Source organism: Miscanthus floridulus, chromosome 3, assembly GCF_019320115.1.
Source record: "Miscanthus floridulus cultivar M001 chromosome 3, ASM1932011v1, whole genome shotgun sequence".
Classification (NCBI taxonomy): Eukaryota; Viridiplantae; Streptophyta; class Magnoliopsida; order Poales; family Poaceae; genus Miscanthus; species Miscanthus floridulus.
Genome location: NC_089582.1, coordinates 17,129,247 through 17,149,749, shown reverse-complemented (window position 1 = coordinate 17,149,749; position 20,503 = coordinate 17,129,247). Strand labels below are relative to the sequence as shown.

Genomic DNA, 20,503 nt, shown 5'->3' with positions numbered 1-20,503 from the left:
AACAAGCGCAACCGATACATGAACAATGAGTGCCTCCTGATGAAGGTGATGGACAAGAAGACGAGGACGTGCCTGAATGGGAACTTCGAAAGAAGCCTCCAATCACCATAAGGCCAATTTATGTTCCAATAAAAGATGTCTCGTCGGTGCACAAGTGGTATGCCCATGACCAGTTCAAGCCTGAGAACTAAGTTAAAGAAGTCCCAACACGGGCTTCTTAGGAGGCAGTCACTAGCAAACTCCACCAAACACCAAAGAAGTATCCAAATATTGATGCCATCAAATAATCAAAGGATTGCCCAAAAACATATGAAAGAGGCAAGCCCTTCCTACCAAACCGGGACATCCAGCGCCTACCACTTGGAATGAGAAGGTTCTATGATTGGTACTTGCGTGTTCTCCTAACGAGCATAGACCTCTTACAAGCATACTTCCCTACTGGCACATTTGGAAGCCCAGCCAGAAAAATTATCTTTGACTTTAATTACATGCAGACATGCTTTCACCTCGGAGCAATGGAAATGAATCTAATTTGCACGTGGTGTCTGTAAGTCCTTGCCCTCTCGATATGATATGAATGTAATCTTTGGATTTTGTTGTAACTAACCCACGCAGTGATTTATAGAATGCAAGTGCACATTGTAAAACAAATGCCAAGTGTGAAAGCTGGGTATGTAGACCCTCAACCTATAGCACAAACAAATTTTAATTACCCCAAACAGTGGAAACTGGATGACAAAGAGCTAGCTGCTGGAAAGACCCTTCGAGAGAAAGAGGATATCCATGAGAAGAAAATAAGGGAAGAGTCCCTTAAGGTTGCGGCATACATTGCTCTGGCTTTTAAAAATCTCCAACAGCACTCTACTATATGGCTACCATACAACTTCGAGTAAGTTCAACTCTATACTTAAAGCTTTGTTCGATGCAAAAGAGCTTATTTAGTTCTATGATTAAATTTATACAGCAACCACTGTATAGGCGTCGATGTCGGGAGGAGCATGGCATGGGTCTTTGATTCAATAGATAAGGACTCGGTGACATACAAAAATTTCATAGCGATTCTCAATACGTATACATATCGACAATCCTCATTAACTTATATGTTTGTATATATACTTGTAACGTTCGTTTTTGGATACTAACAAGTTGTATTTGCTAAAATCATTCAAACAGGGCATTCAGGTTCTATGTCACTAAACATCACGGAAAGCATGATCCAGAAAGGAAGGAAATGCTGGCTATGAAAACACTATGTGCGGTAAGTGTAACTTACTTATGTCAAAAGCATTACTTAACATTTCTCTATGCAAAATACACAGTGTCCCAAACAGAAGCCTGGGAGTTTACATTGTGGATATTATGTATGTTCTATGATGAGTAACACCGGTGCTTACAAGAGACACCCCTTAAGGGTAAGTTTGAACCTCTTCACCCGTAGTATAAAAACCTCGCATATGTTATGAAATACTAAACCGAAACTTGTTCTTTTGTAGTAGAAAGAAGAGAAAGAAATAAAAAGGAACCCATACAAGGATGACCAACTCTTAGAGCTCGTCGACGACCTTTGCAACTTCATATTGGACCAGATTGTACACGTCAAAGGTATCTATTATGACCGAGTTTTCGACTTAGGTAGAAATCCTCAGTACCAACACCTTCGTGACTGAAAGGCTAGCTCTAGGCTGTTGATAGCAATGTGTATAGAATTTGACATTGATCTTACCTTGTGGAACGGTTTGAACTTGTGGAATGAATTAGACTTGTGAATTATGTCTATGTAATGATGGATTATATATATATTCTTGTGAATTGAACTTGTAATGTTAGTTTATATAATGCTCTTGTGCTTGTGGATGCATATATGTTCTGGTCAAATTTGAATTTTATATATATATATATATATATATATATATATATATATATATATATATATATATATATATATATGTTCTGGTCATATTTAAATTATAAATTTAAATTTTTTTATGGGAAAATGTACTGTAGGGATGGCTCTAAACTAAACCGCTCCTACAATAGATATTTCGATTTTGTAGAGGCGGCTGATGTTACCGGCCGCTCATATCTCTATAAAATAATTTATAAGGGTGGTCATAAAATCACTCCTACGAATACATAATTTATAGAGACAATATGGCAACCCATGAAAGCATTCGTGTAGTAGTGCAGGTGGGCAGGCACACCGGCGACCACACGTACCTACGCCTGCTCGCGCGTGCCCGGCCTGCCCGCCATTCAATCCTGGTGTGGTCGCGGCAGGCGGTGGGTGAGCTAGGACGGTACGATGTCACAAGAGGGCTCTCAGCCTCACACAGAGCTCACCTCTGCCGACCACAGTAATTGCTCGCTGGGCATCGCGGTACAGTCAGCCTTTCCAGATGAGCTGCCTACTGCTGGTGCCTTCTTTCTTTTTATGAAGAGGGTGTTGCCTACATGTGTTACAACGTACGTAGTGTATAGTTTTTTACAGTCACCTAAACGATTCGAGGCTTCAAGATTTAATTTATCAATGACGATCATTGTCTATTTCAGTACATCTTTGATTAGGATCTTTTACTGTTACTTGACGCGTCTTAGAATCACACTCCTTAAGTCGAATGAGCATGTACCGTGATTCCGAGCCACATACGAGACCCGGGGAGAGGGGGAAGATGAGAGAGCATTATGGGAAAGTAAAAGAGATGAATAAAAGTAATATAATATTTCTGCTTTATATATTATAATTTACATATGCAGATACAGAAATACGAGTATATTCACATCACTAGTACAAAAACAATTTGTACTCCCGGTTAGGAAACCCCTTCAGTCCCGGTTTCCCAACCGGGAGCACGAATCCGGGACTAAAGGGCCCCTCCTTTAGTCCCGGTTTTTCGCCCGGGACTAAAGGTTCATCTTTAGTCCTGGTTGGTAATACCAACCGGGGCTAAAGAGGCCTCCTGGCTTGGCCATGTGGGCTAGCCCTTTAGTCCTGGTTGGTATTACCAACCGGGACTAAAGGTTTTCTTTTTTTTTTGTTTCTATTTTCAATTGATGATTCGTTTTGGTTTTCGAATACGCATTCTACGCTGCTAATAATATATGTATTCTACACACTTATAATGTTCGAACATTTTTGTACAAACTAAAGACAAATTTTGAAGTTGATCAAAAGTCGTTTCTCTACCAGTGTGATTAATGGAGGCGGTTGCTTTGCCCTCCTCCGTAAATCGATTAAAATAAACAAAAAGAGGAAAAACCCACACGGGCCTGGATCTGGGCTGCACGGATCTAGGCCTCGCGCCGCTGCCGTCGATCCGCCGCCCTAGCTCCAGCCGCCTCCCCAGCGCCGCCAGGAAAGAGGAGGGGGCCGGATCTGCCGCCGCCAAGGAGGAGGGGGCCGGATCCGCCGCCACTGAGGAGGAGAAGGCCGGAGCCGCCGCCACCGAGGAGGAGAAGGCCGGAACCGCTGCCACCGAGGAGGACAAGGTCGGATCCGCCGCCACCGAGGAGGAGAAGGCATGATCCGCTGCCATCGAGGAGGAGAAGGCGGGATTCGCCGCTACCGAGGAGTAGAGGGGCAGATCCGCCGCCGCCAAGGATGTGGGGGCCGCCAGCCGCCACCGAGGAGGGGCGCCACCGCCATGTGCTGCCAGGAGGAGTGGGAGAGAGATAGAGAGAAGGGGTGCGCCACCAGGGGAGGGGAGGGGAGCGCCACCAGGGGAGGGGAGGGGTGCACCGCCAGGGGAGGGAGCTAGCGTGGGGGAGAAGAGAGTGGATAGCGTGGGGAGGAAGAGAGAGAGAGCTGAGGGCGCTGCTGGAGTGGGGAGATGAGGGCGTTGTTGGCGGCTGAGAAGAGAGGAAGAGATGAAGGCGCTGGTGGCCTTCCAACTGGGACTAATGGTGGATTTCTAGTCTCGGATGGAGCCTCCAGCCGGGAGTAGACTTTTACTCCCGGTTGAAGGACCAACCGAGAGTAAAAGTTAACCTTTAGTCCCGGTTGGTAGCTCCAACCGGGACTAAAGGTCCCCTGCAGCAAAAGCCTGCCACAGCAGCCGTTGGGCAGGGAGCTTTAGTCCCGATTGAAGGTACCAACCGGAACTAAAGGTTTCTCTAGTCCCGGGCGCGAAAAATACCGGGACTAAAACCAAATTTCAAAGTGAATCAAAAGTTGTTTCTCTACCGGTACACGCATGATTACATTACATGATAACATGAACGAGTGCTTGGTGTGTCAACTGCCAGATACTCACAGGTGACAGACTGAAAGGAATAGGCAGGCTGGCAATGCTTGATCCCCCTGTCCTGGAGAGTCGAGAGGAGAGGACGTGAACGAAATGAAATGGGCAACTGACGTAATATAAGGAAAATCATTGCGTGTGTGTGTACGTACGCCCGGACGACGTACAGCACGCACACACACAGACGTACGTGTACGTGTACACGAGCAGCAAGGCACCGCCGCGCTTGCATTGTCGGCTTCCGGGGAGAATCCACCACGCTCAGCAGGTTTGGCTAGGCCCAGCCCGGCCCGGCCCAGCCTGGCCAGAGCCCGAGCCCGCTGGGCTATGCTCGGCCGACATTGCGAAGTGGCTTCGGGGAAGAAGAGTCAGGGCTAGTCGGCTATCATATATTTAAGTTCAAATCTGGTGGCAGGGGTGGATCATAGATCATAGTTCAACAATTGGTGGACAAATACCTTTTGTAAGTAGTAGTGTTTTGTACTAAGCGACGATCCTGCAGATTTGTTAGACTGTTGCACGATGACATCAATAATGGCCTGATTTTGTAGATCCACCCTGTTGTCAATGTCAGGCATGCAAACACGCCCATTATGACTGCCGGACGAAAAAGAGGTTCGATCGATCCGGGCAGGCAGACAGGGTAGAGCCACTCCAGATCAGCGCACATGCAAGCAAATAGGAAAATTTGTCGATGGATTCCACGGACACGCTGATGATAATTATTGGAGTTGTGATACCACCTAATTGTTCAGGTGATCATGGATCCACTCGATCAATTAGCTCCAACAATGCAAGCACTTCACCTGATTGATTACCTGAGCCACACTCGAATGATGGCTCTCTTCCCTTTCTTTTATAATTCATTGTTTTCAGCTTGTTTTTTCAATCGAAATTATGCTTTTCTCTCGCAACAAATCAGTCGTAACGGCGTGAGCCGATCAACCCTGGCGAAGATAGGAATAGGATAGCACACAAGCAGGCAGGCAGGCGGTCCCCTGCTACAAGGTACATGTACGACACGCACACGAGCGAATTGAGTTGAGCAGTAGACGGGGCACTCACTCCACTCTCAACGCCACCGGCCTCTGACCAGCAGTCAGCAGGCGGAGGCAGTCACTGGCTCACTGCACATGATTACTGTGTGAATGCAGCCGACACCTGGAAAGCCTCGCCAAAGCTAGTAGCCTACCCACACCCACAGCTGCAGCCTGCAGGGCCGGCCGGGGCAGCAGCCTTATCCCATCACCCATCTCCGTTTGCTCCAGCGCTCCCAATAGCAAGTATCCTATCCTATCTATCCCTCACTTTCTTCCTCCTCCCTCCTAGCTGCTAGCTCGACCACCCAACCAATCTGCAATGCAAACCTGATAATGGATCATCATCAGAGGGTGAGTGGGTGACAGTGACGACACAAATGCCGTGCTAGCTAGCTACGTACAAGATTCAGATCAGCACCTTGCATTTGCGCAGAGATCAAGCTAGCTAGCTACCTCATTAGCTTCTCCTCTGATCCATCCATATGCACCTTGCTCCATAGTTCCATATCCACTCTCAGATCTCTTCAAAGCCAGAGCAGTGAGCACGCGCCCACGCCAGATGGTCCATCTGTTGCAATGCAGCAGCGTTCACATGCTCCTCTTCCTCTTCTATATCCTCCTCCTCCTCGCATCTTCCATGGAGGTAGCCTTCTCAGATGCCAGTAAGATCTATTTCCCTTTCTTTCGTTTTTTTTCCCCTATCCTTTGCTTGCTTCTGACATTACATTGGAGATTTGGAGGCTCTGATACATTGCTTTGCTTATCACTCCCAGACACCGGCGGCACCGACAAGGTAATGGCCGCTAACAAGCAGGAGGCAGCAAGAATAAAATGGGAGAGGGAGACGGGAGGGCGGCGGGCTCTGATCGGATCGAGGCCCCCGAGATGCGAGCGGGTGTGCATGTCCTGCGGCCACTGCGAGGCGGTGCAGGTGCCCATCGTGCCACAGGAGGAGAAGGCGAGAGCTGACACGGCTGTCACCCTCGCCGCCGCCATGTTCACCTACAGGGTGGACGGCATCACCAACTACAAGCCGCTGAGCTGGAAGTGCAGGTGCGGAGGCACCATCCTGGATCCATGAATGAAGATTAGTATTTCGACAGCTCAAAAAAATCAGTATTTTCAAGCCGCTCAGAGCGCTCGCTCGCCATTCATTGCTGCTGTGCAGACTGTAAACACGACCGCTGTCCTCCTCGTTTCTCCCTGCTGTCCATCAATCTCATCTCGTCTGCTTGCTTCTTCTTTTGGGTTTGATTGGTTGGTATTGGTTTTGGTTCCTCTTCCTCCTCGCACTTCCAGATGGAATTGCTCCCTACATTTTGTTGCACTGAGGTTGCGGATGGGTGCGGGTAGAATTCCAATTAGCTAAGTTAAGTTAAGCTAAGCTAAGCATAATTTTGTCCTTGCTGACTCCGAGGTGGCCGGAAGCGATGCATTTACGCCCTCTCAATGCACAAACCACGTAGGCCCTGTTGTTTCGCTGAAAAAACAAACCAAAATACTGTTCTGGCTGATTTGTTGTAAGAAAAAAAAAACACGGTTCTGGTAGAAAAAAACAAGTTGAAAAAGACAGATTATAAGAGAAGCAAACTTTATATAGACATTAATTGTACTGTCATTTAAGTGTTTTGCTGATGTGACAAGATAGTCATTAAAGAGAGAGTAAAAATCATAGAAACTGTTTCTAGAAACTATGTCTACACAAGAATCAAAACATGTCTATACAAGAACCAAAACTATGAAGGAATATAATTGGTAGAGAATAGAGAGAGAATATATGTGATTGGATAAAAAAATTATTCTGTAGAAATTATCTATTGGGATTATGGTTTTTATATATAATGTCTATGGAGCTAGTAGGTAGAAGCTATAACATTGGTACTGCCCTTAGGAGCCGTCTATACGTACCGGCTGTCTGCACACTGTCTGCGCGAGGTAGTAGCTGAGCTGAGAGGTAATGAGCGAGCGTCCACGTAGTACATGTATCTATGCTATGCTAGCTGGTGGTGCATGCACCAGATTGTTAGGTGGCTGCCATTGCTACAGAGCAAGTGAGCAACCACGTACACACATCTATCCTTTTTATTCTCTTCATTCATTCAGGTAGCAATAGAACTGAATAAATACCATGTTTCAACTTGTAATGGAAAGTAATAATCTTTCGATCGGCCTCTAGTCACTGACAAATGATGCACATGTGTAGCCAAATGTCTGAATAAACCTAGCTACTACCTAGTACTATTAGTCCTTTTTTGATGAAAGAAAGACCAAGAGGCATGCATAGCTTGTCGTAATGCTATAAGGCAGATTGGTAGTGCCAACTGCCAAGGACCCAGCAATAGTGTTGTGTTGGGGCCTTGGAGATGTGCGCACGGAGAAAACATGTGAGCAATTGCTGCTGGAAAAGAATCCACACCGACACGGTGAGACCGTGAGAGATGCATGCTTACGTTGGCGTTGGCATTGGCAATTGGCGCTGGAACTGAAAACTTTCTCTCCGTTTCTCCGTTGGATCCCTTTTTCATTTGGGGCTGCGAAAGTAGATACGCAAAGAGAGAGATAAGTAAAGAGAGTGAAAAGGTTGTGATGAGTGATGATGGAGCTTTCTGCTGGTGCTGGGCGAGGCAGATGGACGGTGACGATCGAGCGCGCGAGGCTGCTGGCGGACCACTGGAAAAGGAGGCTGCAGGCTGGCTCTGGCTGGGGCTTGACCGGCGGCGCCATGGACGGTAGCCCGGTGGATCACAAAGCCGTGACCAGTGACGCACTGATGCATGCATGCCGCCTGTTCGTCTGCGCCTGCCTCCATGCATGTGAGCATCAGCTAGCTAACCCCAGCCTTCGCATCCTGTTTGTGGACGGTGGTGCTGTCTGTGTGGTGTGCTCTCACTTTCATGCACCGGCTGGAGTCGTACTGCGTGGCCATCAGAGGCCATGGCTGCAGCTGCGGCAGCACTGTGCTGCTGCCAGGACGATGGATCCCTGGACCCTGGCTCGCCAATGGCCAATCGAGCATCAGGCGCGACCACATCTCTGCAAGCTGGGGCGGAACGGAATCAAGCGGGACCAAAACGATGCAGGATTATTGGAGCCTTTGAAACAAATTATTACTGTAGTACTCTTCTGATCTCATATAAATATTACTACTAGCCCAAAATTATGAAGTTCCCCACAAACAATTATATTACTGGAGCTAGCTGGAGAGTTCGTCCGATAGGACAGGACATGGCGGATTATGGGGATGTTTGGTTGCTGCAGGAACTCCTAAAATTCCTGTCACATCGAATGTTTGACATATACATAGAGTATTAAATATAGACTAATTACAAAACTAATTGCATAACTTGCGACTAATTTGCGAGACGAATCTTTTAAGCCTAATTAGTCCATGATTTGACAGCGTGGTGCTACAGTAAACATACGCTAATGACAGATTAATTAGGCTTAAAAAATCATCTCAGAAATTAGCCTCCATCTATGTAATTGGTTTTGTAATTAATCTATATTTAATGCTCATTATTAGTATCTAAATATTTGATATGACATGAATTTTAAAAACGGCTAAATAACCAAACACCCCCTATATATTCCCCGTTCAATGTTATTTTCAACTTTCAAGGCACACATACTGTCAGATACCATAAAAAGGGGTCCCCTAAGCAAGAATCGAAAAAATCGCTTAGGCCTGTAAAAATCGAAGCCAAGGGACAACTACCGGCAAACCCCCACCTTATCCGAGGCTCGGCTAGACCGTCCGGCCCACCTCGAACAGTATCCCGCCTCACCCGAGGTGCGCTCGGCCCAAAATGAAACCATGAGGCTTCGGACGAGGTACCGATTCTCCGCCTTGCTCGAGGCCCTGCCCGTAAGGCCTCGGACGAGGTGCCGATTCTCCGCCTCGCTCGAGGCCCCGCCCGTAAGGCCTCGGACGAGGTACCGATTCTCCGCCTCGCTCGAGGCCCCGCACGTAAGGCATCGGACGAGGTACCGATTCTCCGCCTCGCTCGAGGCCCCGCCCGTAAGGCCTCGGACAAGGTGCCAATTCTCCGCCTCGCTCGAGGCCCCGCACGTAAGGCCTCGGATGAGGTACCGATTCTTCGCCTCGCTCGAGACCCCGCACGTAAGGCCTCGGACGAGGTACCGATTCTCCGTCTCGCTCGAGGCCGGCTCGGCAGCTACCCCGTCACCGCCGCCTCGACTGGGTCGTCACGTCCAACTAACGCGACCAACCACTCCCACGACGTCAGCCGAACGACGGCTCGACACAGCGGAGTGACCGACGAGATGGGAGTCACATCAACGCCATGCCGTCCGGGACAGGATGGGGCAGGGGTTACCGGCCGCTGTGCTCGGCACTATGCCCACGACTGACACCTATGCGGCACTGTGCTACCTAACCCCACCTGCTCCAAAGACGGCGCGGCGTGGAGAGTCAAGTCTGGGTCCCTGTAGCCTCGGAATCAGCATACAGGACCAACTGCTCCCTCCGAAGCCTCGGCTACCCACTTCGGGGTCCCTGTAGCCTAGGGACTCATGCCTGCCGAGCCCCCCACGATGGTTCATCCTCCACACCGGCTGGGCCTCGGCTCTCTACGTTGTCAACATACAGCGACCGGCACGTCGCTTGCAGTACACACCATACCCTGCGCCAAGTCGCAAGAGCTCCCACGTCGCATAGGATCAGGCGTGACCGGCGCGTCGCTCCAGTGCACCAAGGACAAGGCCGCTTCACCGACCATGCCGCCACAGTGACAAGCTATAGGGCTCGGACATGCCACCTCTGCTCATGAATGCCACGTAGCGAATCCATGTACCACCCCCGTGCCTCCCTTCGACTATAAAAGGGAGTGACCGGGGCCGCTTCTAGAGGGAGAGAGACGAAGACAGACGCATAGACGAACACACACAGACACACTCACAGGTGCAAGCAACGCACAACGCTTTGTAACTCACACTCCTCCTCACTGCAAGAGATTAACATCTCAAGCAACCCACGCCGCTCCACGTAGAGACCTGGGACTAGCTCCCTCTCTCGCCCAGCTTGTAAACCCCTACTGCAAGCACCTCGGTGCAAGGAATACAAGATCGCTCTCTCAGACTAGACGTAGGGCACCTATTGCCTGAACCAGTATAAACCTTGTGTCTATTTGCATCACCATCTGGGATTAGGGGCACGCAGTACACTTTCACTAGCCGGTTGAGGGTCCGCCGGTCCAAAACACTGACAGTTGGTGTGCCAGGTAGGGGGCATACTGCATGTCAGCTTCGTCATCCCAACGAGTTCCAGATGGCAGACCCCGTGCGACCACTGTGTCTCGGCATGGTGATCTGGTTCGGGAGCCTAGAGTTCATGTCTCTAGGATGTGAGTACGATATGGTACTCCTCACACCCAGAGCCCCACCGACCGACGACGACACCATGCGCCAGCAGCCTAGGCGCAGGTGACGCTCGGGCCATCGCTCTCGTCATGCTCGCCAGGCACGACGCGTGCGGGACTACCCTGACACCGCGCAAGCTCAGGGCAACACACTGCGCTCTGCTGGTACCCTATGCCCGGCTGTTGGTACGGAGTCCTTGGTTGGGGACCTGTCCAGCCTAAGCCTGGGCAAGGGAAAGATGCCGGTGGCGCGCAGCGACGCCCCATCATTAAGCTCTGCCCCGCCACCTCCTGAGGAGTCGACTCCGGCGGAGCGAAGCCCAACGATGGCACCATCCCCGTACCCCTTCGGGTTGAGTAATGTCGCCGCCTATTCTTCCACCTACGCTTCCGCTCACGCGGAGCCCTCAGGACGCCACCAACGCTTCGCCCTCGACCTCGACGCCACAACCTCGACCCACACCCACGCTGACTCCTCGGAGGAGGATGAGGCGTGGGTTGGAGCGGACTTCTTCGAGCTTCGCGACCCTGAAGCCATGCGCCGCTTCATGGCCACGAGCGACTACTGCTTCGGCTACTCTAACTCCGATGACGAAGGCACTTACGATCCCACTCATGAGTGCTTCAACATTGAGCTCGGGATGCCGAGAGCAAGCGATGAGGACAAAGGGGCAGGCAACTGCACCCCGCTCCGCGAGGGGACAGGCGACGCCACACCTCCACGCGTCGAGCCCCCGGTGGCGTGAAATGAGAACCCCACCCACGAGGAACTTCGATGCCTTGACTTGGAGCAGCTCCGTGAACTTCAGACCAAGGTCGAACAAGACCGATTCCTTCTGCAGCTGCTGCAAGACACTCTTGAGCGAGAGCAACGGGGTCGCGGTGATGGCGGAGCAGCCCAGCGGAGGGCTTGCGACGTCAACCACCGCATCAACAATGACGAAGGGGGTGAGCAACCCCCTATCTTCAATCATGCTAGCCAGAACATCGTGGCAGCGGTGATGCTACTCTAGATGATGCCCGAGCCCTCTACCTCAGAGTGGTGACGGGTCCACGGCGAGCTCTGAGACCTCCTCGAGACTACCACGGTGCAGCAGGCCGAAAGTTCTACCTCTCGATGGCGCGGAGGTGCCTTGGAACTACCCACAGCACCGCCTCGGTAGGATAGGGAGGCCTTGGTTTGTCCCGAGCTCACTCGGGCACCGACGGCCAACAAGGCCCCCTTGGTGCACGACCGCCTCGACGACTGACGCGAGGCGCAGGGCGACCATGATGTGGTCAGTAGGCGACAGCACCATGACAATGATGGACCCGCTCGAGGCTACCACCCGCACCGAGGTGGTCGCTACAACAGTGAGGAGGACCGCGGTCCTTCTCCTAGGCCACCTGGCCCTCGAGTCTTCAGCAAGGCCATTTGCGGCGCTCACTTCCTGGCCCGGTTTCAACAACCGGCCAACCTCACAAAGTACAACGGCGAGACCAACCCTGAACTATGGCTGGCCGATTACCGCCTGGCTTGTTAGCTAGGCAGCGCGGACGATGACCTGCTCGTCATCCGCAACCTCCCCTTGTTCCTGTCGGACTCAGCACAAGCCTGGCTCGAACACCTCCCTCCCTTGCAAATCCACAACTGGCGTGACTTGGTAAAGGTCTTCGTCGGGAATTTCTAGGGTACATACGTGCACCTCGGAAACTCCTGGGACCTCAAGAGTAGTCACCAGAAGCCAGGCGAGTCTCTTCGAGACTTCATCCGATGCTTCTCCAAGCAATGCACCGAGTTGCCCTACGTCGGCGACTCAGAAATTGTCTAGGCGTTCCTCTCTGGCACCTCCTACCGAGACCTGGTCCAAGAGTTAGGCCAGAACGTGCCGACCTCGGTGTGCGCTCCTCGACATCACCACCAACTTCGCCTCGGGCGAAGAGGCTATCGAGGCCATCTTCCCCGACAATGACACCAAGGGGAAGCAGAGGGACGAGGCCCCCGGGGCCTCGGCCCCCCACCTCCCCAAGAAAAAGAAAAAGGGTCGCCAAGGGAAGAAGGAGGTCCTTAAGGCCGGTCTAGTCACGGCCGTAGATCGCAAGAATCCCCGAGGCCCCACCAGAGGCCCCGGGCTCTATGACGACATGCATAAGAAGCCCTGCCCTTACCACCAGGGCCCGGCGAAACACACCCTCGAAGAGTGCACCATGCTCCAGCGTTACTACGCCAAGCTCGGACTCCCCAATGATAATGCCAAGAAGAGGGACGCCGGCGATAGGGACAACGACAAGGACGACGGATTCCCCAAGGTGCACAACGCCTTCATGATCTTTGGCGGGCCTTTAGTGTGCCTCACGGCACGCCAGCGAAAGAAGGAGCGTCGGGAGGTCTTCTCGGTGAAGGTGGCCACTCCCCAGTACCTCGACTGGTCTCGGGAGGCGATCACCTTTGATCAGGATGACCACCCCGATTACGTCCCAAACCCAGGGTAGTACCCACTCATCGTCGACCCCATCATCGGCAACACCCGGCTCACCAAGGTGTTGATGGACGGAGGTAGCGGCCTCAACATCCTCTACGCCAACACCCTAGAGCTCCTAGAGCTCGACCAATCATAGCTCTAAGGCGATGCCACGCCCTTTCACGGCATTGTGCTAGGGAAACGCACGCAACCCCTCGGGCACATTGTCTTGCCCATCTGCTTCGGCACTCCCTCCAACTACCGCAAGGAGGTCCTCACCTTCGAGGTGGTTGGGTTCAAGGGAACCTATCATGCCATCCTAGTGCGCCCGTGCTACGCCAAGTTCATGGCGATCCCCAACTACACCTACCTCAAGCTCAAGATGTCGGGCCCCAACGGTGTCATCACTATCAAGTCCACGTACGAGCATGCATACGACTATGACATCGAATGCGTCAAGTACGCCGAGGCTCTCGTAGAGGCCGAGACCCTCATCGTCAACCTTGACTGACTTGGTAGCGAGGCGCCTGACTCCAAGCGTCGTGCCAGGACTTTCGAGCCCATGGAGGCCGTCAAGCTCGTCCTAGTTGACCCCACCTGCTCCGACGATCGGGCACTGCGGATCAGTGCCACCCTCGACATCAAATAGGAAGCTGTGCTTGTCGACTTTCTTTGCGCGAATGTCGATGAATTCATGTGGAGTCCCTTAGACATGTCAGGCATACCAAGGGAGGTCATCGAGCACGCCTTGGACATCCAGGCCAGCTCTAGACCAGTGAAGCAGTGCCTGCGCTGATTCAACGAGGAAAAGCGCAGGGCCATCGGTGAGGAGGTGCAGAAGCTTTTGGCGGCCGGATTCATCAAGGAAGTGTCCCATCCAGAGTGGTTAGCTAATCCTATATTAGTTAAGAAGAAAAATGGGAAGTGGAGAATGTGTGTAGACTACACCGGTTTGAATAACGCATGTCCAAAAGTCCCTTTCCCATTAACTCGAAACACCCAAATCGTTGACTCCATTGCGGGATGCGAAACCCTATCCTTCCTTGATGTGGATTCCAGTAACCATCAAATCAAGATGAAAGAATCCAACCAGCTCGCGACTTCTTTCATCACACCATTCGGCATGTACTGCTATGTGACTATGTCGTTCAGCCTCAGAAACGCAGGGGCCACATACCAGTGGTGCATGACCCAGGTCTTTGGCGAGCACATCGGGCGAACCATCGAGGCCTATGTGGATGACATCGTGGTCAAGTCTAGGAAGGTCTGTGATCTCATTGGTGACTTGGAAATAGCCTTCAGATGCCTCAGAGAGAAGGGCATCAAGCTCAACCCCGAGAAGTGTGTCTTCGGGGTCCCTCAAGGCATGCTCTTGGGATTCATAGTCTTGGAACACGGCATCGAGGCCAACCCAGAGAAGGTCTTGGCCGTGACCAACATGGGACCAATCCAAGACCTCAAGGGAGTGTAGAGGGTCATGGGATGCCTTGCGGCCCTGAGCCGCTTCATCTCACGCCTTGGCGAAAAAGGCTTGCCTCTGTACCGCCTCTTGAGAAAATCCGAACGCTTTTCTTGGACCCTTGAGGCCGAAGAAGCCCTCGCCAAGCTCAAGCATTGCTCACCAATCCTCCCGTCCTATTACCGTCGGCCAAAGGTGAGGCCCTCTTACTCTACGTCGCTGTAATGACCCAAGTGGTCAGCGCGACCGTAGTAGTTGAGAGGCAGGAAGAAGGGCATGCTCTACCCATCCAACGACCTGTTTACTTCATCAGCGAAGTGCTCTCCGAGACTAAGACACGCTACCCCCACATCCAGAAACTGATCTACACCATAGTCTTGGCTCAACGCAAGCTGCGTCACTACTTTGAGTCCCACCCGGTGACCGTGGTGTCATCTTTCCCCCTAGAAGAGATAATCCATAACCAGGAGGCCTCGGGTAGGATAGCCAAGTGGGCCGTCGAACTCATGGGGGAAGCCCTATCTTTTTTGCCTCGAAAAGCAATTAAATCTTAGGTCTTGGTCGATTTTGTGGCTGACTAGACCGACACCCAACTGCCACCTGCTCAAGTCTAGGCGAAATGCTGGACCATGTACTTCGATGGGTCCCTGATGAAGACCGGGGTAGGCGCGGGTCTGCTCTTCATCTCACCCCTCGGAGTGCACATGCGCTACATGATTTGGCTCCACTTTGGTGCCTCCAACAACGCAGCCGAGTACAAAGCCCTCGTCAATGGCTTGTAGATCACCATCGAACTTGGAGTACGGCGTCTCAATGTACGAAGCGATTCATAGCTCGTCGTCGATCAAGTGATGAAGGAATCGAACTACCATGACCCCAAAATAGAGGCGTACTGCAAGTTGGTACGTCGCCTAGAAGACAAGTTTGACGGTCTCGAACTCAACCACATCGCACAAAAATTCAACGAGGCCACGGATGAACTAGTAAAGATGGCGTCGGCATGAGCCCTGGTCCCCCCGAACGTCTTTGCCAGAGACCTCCACAAGCCTTCCATTGACTATGCCTCGGCGATAGGAGAGGGCCCACCAGTCGAGCCCGCCGAAGGGCCCGAGGCCCCCTCTATCACCGAGACCCCTGTGGCCGAGCCCAAGGCCATGGAAATCAATGTGGAGCCTCCCGAGGCCAACCAAGGCATGGACAGGCGAGTCCCATTCCTTGATTGTCTTGTTTGAGGAGAGCTTCCTGCAGATAGGACCAAAGCCCGATGGCTTGCTCGATGAGCCAAAACTTACATCCTTAGCAATGACGAGTTGTATAAGCAAAGCCCATCTAGCGTCCTCCAATGATGCATCACCACCGAGGCAGGCCAAGCCCTACTTTGGGACTTGCACGCGGGAGCCTACGGGCACCATGTAGCACCTCGGACGCTCATCAAAAATGCCTTCTGCCAAGGGTTCTACTGGCCAACGGCGGTTGCTGACGCCACCAAGTTGGTACGCTCCTACGAGGGATGCCAGTACTATGCATGGCAAACGCACCTCCCGGCCCAAGCCCTCCAAACCATCCCCATTACATGGCCATTTGCTGTGTGGGGGCTCGACATGGTTGGGCCTCTGCAGAAGGCCCCTGGGGGCTATACCCATTTGCTGGTAGTGATCGATAAGTTCTCCAAGTGGATCGAGGCTCGTCCGATCAATCGAATCAAATCCGAGCAAGCGGTGTTGTTCTTCACTGATATCATCCATAGGTTTAGGGTTCCAAACACCATCATCACTGATAATGGGACACAATTCACTAGCCACAAATTCCTAACGTTCTGCGACGACCACCACATCCATGTGGCCTGGTCAGCCATAGGACACCCTAGGATAAATGGCCAAGTAGAACGTGCCAACGGCATGATCCTATAGGGCCTCAAGCCAAGAATATACAACCGGTTGAAGAAATTTGGCAAGAAATGACTTGTTGAACTCCTGTTAGTCATCTGGAGCCTGAGGAACACTCCAAGCCGAGCCACAGGGTTCACAACGTTCTTCCTAGTCTATGGAGCCGAGGCCATCCTCCCCACTGACTTGGAGTATGGTTCCCCAAGGCTACAAGCCTACAACGAGCAAAGCAACTGCACTGCCCGTGAGGACACCCTCAACCAACTAGAGGAAGCCTGTGCTGCTACACTCGACCAAGTACCAACAAGCCCTATGACGCTATCAAGCCCGACGCATTCAAAGCCAAGACCTAAAGGTGGGCGACCTGGTGCTGAGACTGAGGCGGAGCAACAAGGGCTACCATAAGCTGACCCCACCATGGGAAGGGCCGTACATCATCGCCCAAGTGCTAAAGCCTGGGACCTACAAGCTAGCCAATGAGAAGGGCGAAATCCTCACCAATGCTTGGAACATAGAACAACTACGTCGCTTCTACCCTAAAATTTCCAAGCATTGTATACATTCTTTCTCGAAATACAATAAAGAAGCGTTCTTTAGTTACTCTAATTTTTCGAGAAACCCCCCGAACCTATCAATGGGGATCAGCGTTACGATAACGCTACAAGGGAGACTCGGCTCTGCCTCTGCAGAGGTGCCCACCACGAGGCTTGAACAAGACTCAGCTCTGCCTTTGCAGAACCGAGCCTCCCTCGGGGGCTAGAAGGGGGGACCCCCCCTAAGTCCTAGACACCATTTTTAGTCATTTTTCGAAAAAAATTCTATGCCAAACTCTCTCGCGTACTCTAATAAATCGATTGTAAAAAACCTAAGGACCGAAAGTCTGTCCCAGGGCCAAAAGGTCAGCCAAGCCGCGAGACGGCCTACACCTCCGGGCTACGGCAACTCCCTCACCACCTTTTGCCCGAAGGGCAGCTTAGGCTCCGAGGAAGTTTTTTGCAAGTGATATGTTCAGAGACGAGACAGAGGGCAGAGGCTCGAAAATACAATAAAAACGATTAAAAAGTGAATACGCATAAGTACTTTAAAAAGGCCTCGATGGCCACAAGCGTTATGGCACAATAATATAAATCCTAATCTATTTACATGGCCCCTTTTGGCCCAGGTCAGAACTCAGGGTTGCCAACGTCGGCAGTCGGCGTAGGAGGAACCACCTCCTCTTCGAACAGCTTGGCCAGCGCCGTGCCAGGGGCCTCAACCACCTCCACCAGCTTCATGACCTCCTCCTCGGCCTCCTCGTCATCCTTAGCCAAGACATAACCGTCGCTGATGGCCTCGAGGTCGACACTGGTGTAGTGCGAGGAGACGACAGCCAGGGCACGCTTGATGCCCGTATGCAGTGCCCCCTCGGAGCCGCTCATGGACTCGACCACTCAACACGATCAAGTGGCTCCCGAGGGAGCTACCTAATATGACCCCCCGACCTCCAGGGCCTTGCAGGCGGTACAGGCGGCGCTCTGCAGCGTGTTGTGCTCCTCGATCTCAGCCTCAAGCACCGCCTGCACTTCAACGGAGGCCTCAGCTGCTCCAACCCTGCGCCAAGACAAGCGGGATGGGGTTAAGCACAAAAGGAAATAAGCCAAACAGGGGTGAAGGCCTATGGGACTCACCCTCGGCTTTCTCTTTCTAGCTTTGGACCTCGACCCAAGAGGCCTCAGCCGCCCTGGAAGCCTCCCTCTCCAGCTCTATGTCACATCAGGGAGTTAGGGGTCGAATGCAAGAAGAACAAATAAAACAAGAGGTGCGGCTCAACATGACTCACCCTCGGCCTTTTCCTTCTAGGCTAAGGCCTCGACCCGGGAGGCCTATGCCACTTTGAGGGCCTCTGCCAGGGCACCTTTCATCAGTAGGTGCGCGCCCTACTCCGCCGCTAGCTACCCAGCAATGGCCTTGGTAGAGGCCATCGCTTCTTCAGCTCGGGGCCTGAAGGTGTCCCGCTCGCCAGCCACCCGGGTTAGCTCCTCCTCCAGCTCCTTGATCCGCTCCGCCAAAGGGACGGCCTACTCCCAGGCCATGGCCGCCTCGGCCTTCATATTAGCACAGCAAAGGCGGAGGTCCTCCACCTCCGCGCTGACAGAAGCTCATTGGCATTGGCAAGCAGGTCCTTCTATCGCTGAAGCTGGTCCCAGACGTCCCTCTCCTGTCGGAGGAACATCAACTTCCTGAGGGACCGGGCCTCGAGCTCCTAGGTAGGCAGAACAGGGGTCAAGTACTACGAGAAAACTCAGAAAAGACGACATAGCACTAGGAAATAAAGCGCGCACCTGGGCAACCCTGGGTAGATTGTCAACCACGATGGACAGTGCTGTCCGCAGCGACCGCTCTACCAGCTGGCGAAATTGCTCGAAGGAGCCCCAGTGCCCCCTTGGCCACGTCCTCAAGGGCGAACAGAGGCTTCCCCTCAGGGTAGTCCCAGCTCTGCCACAAGACATGTGGGTTATCCCACCCACGGGGCTCGGGTTGTACCCGCACGAGGGCCGAGCTTCCCTCGCCAGAAGTCGGAGCTGGCTGCTCCATGGTGCTGGCCGCCTTGGCATCTGCCACCTCCCTCCCTCAGGAAGTATCGTCGGAGGAGATCGAATGGACCTCCACTTCCCGGGTGCTCTCCTGCGATGGCGGCGGGTCTTGGATGGGGGGTGGTACTGAAGCTTGCCCCACCTCCATCTCCGCTTCCTAGGCCACCGGCTCCGCCGCGCCCACGCCGGCCTCCCCCACCTCGGCCTCGGTGGTCCCAAGAGCTCTGGCCTCCGCCACATCGGCCTTAGTGGTCCTGGACGCCCCGGCCTCTGTCGCCTCAGCCTCAGAGGTCCTAGGGGCCTCGACCTCGCCCTCAGTGGCCTCAGCGACTGAGGGTGCCTCGGCCTCATCTGGCTCGAGGGCCTTGGCCTCGCGGGGCATAGGCGCCTCCTCCCCCGCTTGCTTCATGGCCGCCTCGGTAGCCTCTCCTTGGGCGTCTGGCTCCTTCGGGTCAGACCTAGCTGAGGTCGTGCCATGCTATATGGTGGTCTGCGCCTCCACCCATCGGGCGGTGGAGCTGGTGCTCACCTTGAGCGCCTTACATGGCGCTAGGGCAGGCGCTTCCGCCTGACGCTTCTGGCTGAAGGCAAAGCACTCATAAGGTCAGCATACGACCAAGGGATGAGCGGGAGATGCTGCAAACTCCACTGACAAAACACTTACCTTGAACGGGGACACAACCGCTTCCGCACTATGTCCCTCGTCCTCTGCAACGACGATGGCGGCGGTGGTGGCACGACCTCCGTGTCTGCCGGTGTCGGCCGGCCCTCGCTGGACTCCAGTGCCCCTTTGACCCTTTGCGAAGGTGGATGCATCGCCCTCGCTGCCGCCTGCTCCACCTCTGCCATCGAGCCCATAGGGCTGACGGCGCGCTTCCCTAACGCCCGTGCCTTAGGCATGTCGGCCTCAGCCCTAGGGCGAGCGATCGCCGGCCCCGAGGCGTCCTCTCATCCTCCTCCTAGAAACACCGGGTTGCTCATCGACGCCTCGGGCGTCGTCCCCCTGACGTCAGGGAGATGGTCCAGGGTACCCCACCCTGTCTTGCTCTCATCGTCATCGCTCAAGGAATCCGACAACGACAGTGATGGAGACGGCTCCACCAGGAGACCGTCGTGCCTCTGCTGCCGGCGATGTTTCTCTAGCTCGTTGTGCTCAAGGTTCTTCCTCTTGCGCCATGCCTCCTCGGCGTCCTTCCACTCCTTGTATGCCTTGGCATGCACCCTGTTCACCGCCCGCCACTCTGCGTCCTCGGGAACGGGCGGTGGGGAGGCTCGCACATCCCTCCTCCCCTGCAGGAACGGCGAACGCAAATAAGGGAACAGGAAAATGCAAGGAGCAAGGAGGCCTCGGGGGTAGCAGCGGCGCGTGACTCACCAGAGAGATGTACCCCCACGATGGGTGCATCGGGAATGGGGTCAGACCACTGCTCCTTAGCCGCCCCTCCACCGTCTCTCTCACCCGATGTAGAATCTCCTCGTCGAAGAGGG

General features: G+C 53.1%; 2 protein-coding genes across 2 annotated transcripts; both read left to right on the top strand.

Moving 5' to 3' along the window:
* Positions 1-2,302: 2,302 nt before the first annotated feature.
* On the top strand, positions 2,303-3,522 carry LOC136543263 (uncharacterized). The gene is made up of 2 exons (XM_066535757.1): positions 2,303-2,414; positions 3,293-3,522. Exons 1-2 carry the CDS (start codon positions 2,303-2,305, stop codon positions 3,520-3,522), a joined length of 342 nt encoding a protein of 113 aa, XP_066391854.1.
* A 1,959-nt stretch (positions 3,523-5,481) lies between these two features.
* LOC136545098 (EPIDERMAL PATTERNING FACTOR-like protein 2) lies at positions 5,482-6,518 on the top strand. Its single transcript, XM_066537138.1, has 2 exons — positions 5,482-5,940; positions 6,052-6,518. The coding sequence occupies exons 1-2, from the start codon at positions 5,838-5,840 to the stop codon at positions 6,357-6,359; spliced, it is 411 nt and encodes a 136-aa protein (XP_066393235.1). The 5' UTR covers positions 5,482-5,837; the 3' UTR covers positions 6,360-6,518.
* The last annotated feature ends 13,985 nt before the right edge of the window (positions 6,519-20,503 follow it).

What these genes read in the sequence shown, in the direction of transcription:
- LOC136543263 (XM_066535757.1), top strand. Translation starts at nt 2,303, where the DNA reads ATGTCACAAGAGGGCTCTCAGCCTCACACAGAGCTCACCTCTGCCGAC. An exon ending in AGATGAGCTGCCTACTGCTG is followed by an intron (nt 2,415 to 3,292) that starts GTGCCTTCTTTC and finishes GCACGGATCTAG; the next exon opens with GCCTCGCGCCGCTGCCGTCG.
- LOC136545098 (XM_066537138.1), top strand. Translation starts at nt 5,838, where the DNA reads ATGGTCCATCTGTTGCAATGCAGCAGCGTTCACATGCTCCTCTTCCTC. An exon ending in GGTAGCCTTCTCAGATGCCA is followed by an intron (nt 5,941 to 6,051) that starts GTAAGATCTATT and finishes TATCACTCCCAG; the next exon opens with ACACCGGCGGCACCGACAAG.